The sequence below is a fragment of the Branchiostoma belcheri genome, unplaced genomic scaffold (genome assembly GCF_001625305.1).
Source record: "Branchiostoma belcheri isolate BF01 breed outbred unplaced genomic scaffold, Haploidv18h27 scaffold56, whole genome shotgun sequence".
Classification (NCBI taxonomy): Eukaryota; Metazoa; Chordata; class Leptocardii; order Amphioxiformes; family Branchiostomatidae; genus Branchiostoma; species Branchiostoma belcheri.
The window spans coordinates 920,697-925,645 of record NW_017804198.1 but is presented as its reverse complement, the minus strand read 5'-3'; the positions used below and the strand labels follow the sequence as shown (position 1 = coordinate 925,645).

The window sequence follows — 4,949 nt, the reverse complement described above, 5'->3', positions numbered from 1 at the left end:
AATATATATATATATATATATATATATATATATATATATATATATATATATATAATATGAATCTAATTTTCTAGTTATTGATCAGACCACCCTGCGATACATGACCTGACCACCGAGTAAAGCGGCTGTCATTGCAAACATCGCCTGGACCTGGGCAGCGCAGCTTCGGGCATAGAACCCTGCAACTGAACAACAGTCCAAAGTCACTGTGAACTGTTTTGTTGAAGTATCTACATGTATTAGTTTGCAATATCGTTGTTTCCGTTACTTTCTTTTTTATATGAAAATAGTGCTTGTTTATTTATCTATTTCATCATAAAACTGCCGGGTAGCCCATTCAGCTACATTTGTAGTAGTAGCTTCCTTCCAATGGGGCCCAGCATAAATTTACACAATGCAAGACATCATCACATTTGGTCAAAACAATGAATTCATTCTTAGTTGTTAAGTCTAAAGGAGGCGGGCTCAATATAAGCATACTAGGATTCCTACCCCCTTCTGTACATTTTATGTCTTTCCTTTTATTATATATTATGTGTATAATATGTGCGAATAAATAAAAACAAAACAACCAAACGAACGGATCCCGGAAAAAAGTCAAAAGCTTTCAAAATTTGCCATAAAACATGCTCATGAAATAGAAATTTGAAATAATTCTAAAATATTAGAAATATAATTTAACAAAAAAACCCTTGCGGTGGATTGGAATAGTCTAGATTTTGCAGGATAAATGTTGGTTTTGGTACCTGTTTGATCCTGGAACGTTTGTTGTTGACCACTTGTCGGTTCCGCGGTCGGCCCGATGCTCGGTGTGGTACGGCCGTCCTGCAGTTTACAGTTTATTATTAAGAAAATCAGCCTCGCAACATGAGATAAATATACAACAAGCTGGCTGAATTACTCTGATTTGTACAATCGCATGTGGCAGAACATAAAATAATACATACGGCAGAGTGCTCGAATCGGAACCAAGTGGTCCCGGGTTCGAGTTTTGATATGCCATCGATCTTGTGCCCTTGACCGGAAAAGACATTTTGCACAGCTTTCCTAACCAAGTGAAAATTAGTATTGTCCTGTCCTGTATCTGTCCTCTGCGTTGGTGGCGGCATAAAATAAAATGTTATAACTTGAGTGTGCCGTCACCATGTCTATGCATGAATTGTAAATTTCATATAAAACAAGAATTCGGAGATCTCATACCTCCATGAAGTTTTTCTAAATGTTTTTACACAGTACACTACAGTACAGAACAAAATAACACAGGTTTTTGTTTTCAAACACACAGTAGCACCTTTGGCCTGAAATAGGTCAGGCTGTAACGTTGATATGGTCAACATATGATCATGTAGCCTATTGCAGAGGGAGAACACACACAAACACAAACACACACACACACACACACACAGACGCGCCAAAAACAATACCTCCATTTTTCATGCAGATAAAAACAGTCTTACTGGATCCTGCGCGTCCCCGCCGCATCCCTGCTCGTCTTCCCTTCCCGCACAGTCCGGGTGCCCGTCACAGACCAGGTGGCCGTGCACACAGTACGGGTCCGGGGAGCCGGGTAAGGTGCAGTAGAACGTCCCGCAGTCTTCTGCTGTCTCGGGTTCCACGACTTAAAATGACAATGACAATAAAGTTGTATATGTTATACAGGAATATATCACTCTTACTCTGTAAGTTTTGATAAGCTATGTGATAATAGCGTTAATGGTCCGTCCTATCTCGGTGAATATGGTGTGATAAAGCCTTGCCAGTTGCTATAACCACCTCATAAAGCCACCTCGTTCGCTGCGCTCACTCGGTGGCTTTATTCGGTGGTTATAGCAACTTTCACCTCGGGGCGGGTCATTAACCCTTAATTCATGCCCCAGTGGGTCTAAATGCAGCACGCCCGGGTCTCGGGTACGGGCCCGGGTCTCGGGTTCGACGACTTAAAGAATCTTTATCTTCATGTTTATGCCCATGGGGCTAAACGCATACATCAGAGTATGATGTTACATATATATACTGAGTAACATAGTACATAGGATACAAGGACAAAGGAATAACGTAAAAGTCTTAAGAACAAAATATTGAGAATACATTCTATCTAATATAGGTCTTGAAGATTTCTTTGATTAAAAGATTTATTAAGAAGATAAGAAAAATATAGAAGATATGAAGATTATTTCATTATGTATTGTATATATGTGCATATGAACAATTAATACCTATAAAAACACCGAAATCACAGTCCCGCTCGTCCGCGTCCCCCCAGCAGTCTGCGTCACCGTCACAGACAAACGCGTCAGGCACGCATGACGCGTTACCGAAGACAGACGTGCAGAGGTAGCCGCAGGAACCCCACTTGTGCGCCAGAGTCTTCTCAACTGTAGCGACAGAAACACATGACGCGTTACCGAACGCATGACGCGCCAGGAACACATGACGCATTACCGAACGCAGGACGCGTTACAGAACACATGACGCGTCACCGAACGCATGGCGCGTTACCGAACGCGTGACGCGTCAAGAATACATGACGTTACCGAAGACAGACGTGCAGGTGTAGCCGCAGGAACCCCACTTGTGCGCCAGGGCCTTCTCAACTGTATTAAGGGAATGCATGGCGCGTTACCGAACGCATGTTTATTTTAATTTTATTTTTACATATATTTACATATAAGAAATGGCCATGGGAAACAGGCCTGAGTGCCTTTACAACTCCCTGATCACATAATAATAATAATAATACATACAGACAATAATAATAATACATACAATGACAACAATTGAAACAACACCAATAGTAAGTACAAGCAAATAAATATATAATAATAATAATAATAATAACAACAACAACAATAATAATAATAATAATAATATTAATAATAATAATAACAACAACAACAACAACAATAATAACAACAACAACAACAAGAATAATAATAATGATGATATAATAATAATAATAATAATAATAATAATAATAATAATAATAATAATAATAATAATAATAATAATAATAATAATAATAATAATAATAATAATAATAATAATAATAATAATAATAATAATAATAATTTGAAAAATGTATGAGAATGACTGTACTACGGTTTTTAGATAAGGTACAATTTTGGCATTGGCTGTGACTTACTGTGAACGGGTGTCTCGTCCGCGCCGTTAGCACAGTCCTGGTTCCCGTCCCCCAGCTGACCGGTCGGCAGACACGTCATGTTGCCAACGCAGGTGAAAAAGCAGTGTTTGGGTACTCCTGTCGTGGAAAAGTATACAACGCAGCTAGAGCATGGCAAATATACAAGGATAAAAGACCTGACTGAGTCATACCAAAGATCTTACCAAAAATGGCACATATTGATTTCTCTACTTAGCACTCAGCACTTGAGAAAGCGTATGGGAGTTAAACATAGACTACCATTGGACTAGTCCCTGTTGTAGTGATTGCACAATTATGTGGCCCAATGGCAACGAAATGGAGATGGGCGCCACCATATTCGACCATACTTATGGTCTAGGGGAAAACTTTAACCTCGTTACGGCGCCCGACATCGCCTAACAGATACCTTTGACCCATTGTTAACGTTTGTTTGTTTCGCATAACCGGTAAACCGCCTTTAGTCGTAACATACCAGTTTTGTACATGTACGCACATGTACAAGCTGCATAAGACCGGACTGTAAGGTTTGAACCACTCACACCGGCAAGGTCCCCTACTCATTTCGATAAGTGCTGTGAGTTTTTTTTAACGCGAGTGGGGTGTGGCTTTCCCCAAACACGGGACCTCCATTTAATGTCCTATCCGAGGGACGTCCCTAACCGAAGCTAGGTACTCATTTCCTCCTGAGTGAAGTGAAGAAAGTCGTGTAAAGTGCCTTGACCTTCAAGGGCACAAGATCAATGGCATGGGCAGGGTTCGAACCCGCGACTTCTTGGTTGTGAGCCGAACGCGCTACCGACTGTGCCACACGACCCCACTGGTCTAAAGCTCTACGTGAGAGAACTTCTTTGTGTTGGATCAAAAGTTTCAACTTTAAACCTTGCCACGTGCCCCGCACCCACCTCTGACACACCCCCGCTCGTCTGTCCCGTCAAGACAGTCCTGCAGCTCGTCACAGACCCACCTACTCGGGATGCAGGAGTCACTGGTCACAGTCAGGCATTCCAGTGCGCAATCTGCAGCAAACACACAGAGCAACACAGAGTGTCATGAAGCAGTTTAAACTGTAATGTCGGCGTAGCGTTCGTGTAAGCCATCACTAAATCGCCTGCGAATGCGCTTGGGTACACGGCGCCAGCGTGGACACATCCCGAGCCAAATGCGTCCGAGGGTGCGGTAGACACAATCATCATGACGCATCACGACCGGCACTGCATCTCGAATTTTCGGAACAGGCATAGCCTGTCAACTGGGGTACGATGGGGCGTTCGTGAGTTTGTCCTGTAGGTTGGATGTTTCGGTGAAATGTCACGAATTTAGACGCATTGGGACGTGGCACACTCTGATCCCGCAAGAACACTGCGGTAAATGCGCGGGGTCGTGTCGGTAATAGCTATAGTTGGTGTTGTTACTCTTGGGATTTGACTTTAAGGAATTTGACTTTTCGGGATTGGACATTTCAAATTTTCGACTGTACAACTCCACTCTTTGTCAAGTAATAAGCAGAACTCTTTGTCAAGGAATAACCAAGACTGGAGCTGTACAGGCGAAAATTCGGGTTACCATGCGTGTCATGTGATAAATGCTGGAATAAAAAGATCCTGAAACTGTTGTGTGATTTTCAAATGAGAGAACTGTGAGAACTGTAAGAAGTTTTACCGTCACAGTTTGCCTCGTCCTCCCCCGATGAGCAGTCTTCTGTGCCGTCACACGCCAGACTGTTGTGGTACGTCTCATCGTCATCGTCTCCGCACGGACTGAACTGGACGGAGATTTCTACAGGGCA

General features: G+C 42.3%; 1 protein-coding gene across 1 annotated transcript in view; it reads right to left on the bottom strand.

The window, feature by feature from the left end:
* Positions 1-1,433: 1,433 nt before the first annotated feature.
* The window catches only part of LOC109481487 (SCO-spondin-like), a 21,000-nt gene continuing 17,484 nt past the window's right edge, over positions 1,434-4,949 (bottom strand). The window contains exons 12-15 of the mRNA XM_019784067.1: positions 4,823-4,939; positions 4,066-4,179; positions 2,217-2,375; positions 1,434-1,618 (exon numbers count right to left, since the gene is read on the bottom strand). Coding sequence (XP_019639626.1) covers positions 1,434-1,618; positions 2,217-2,375; positions 4,066-4,179; positions 4,823-4,939 — 575 coding nt within the window. The remainder of the gene's footprint in view (positions 1,619-2,216; positions 2,376-4,065; positions 4,180-4,822; positions 4,940-4,949) is intronic.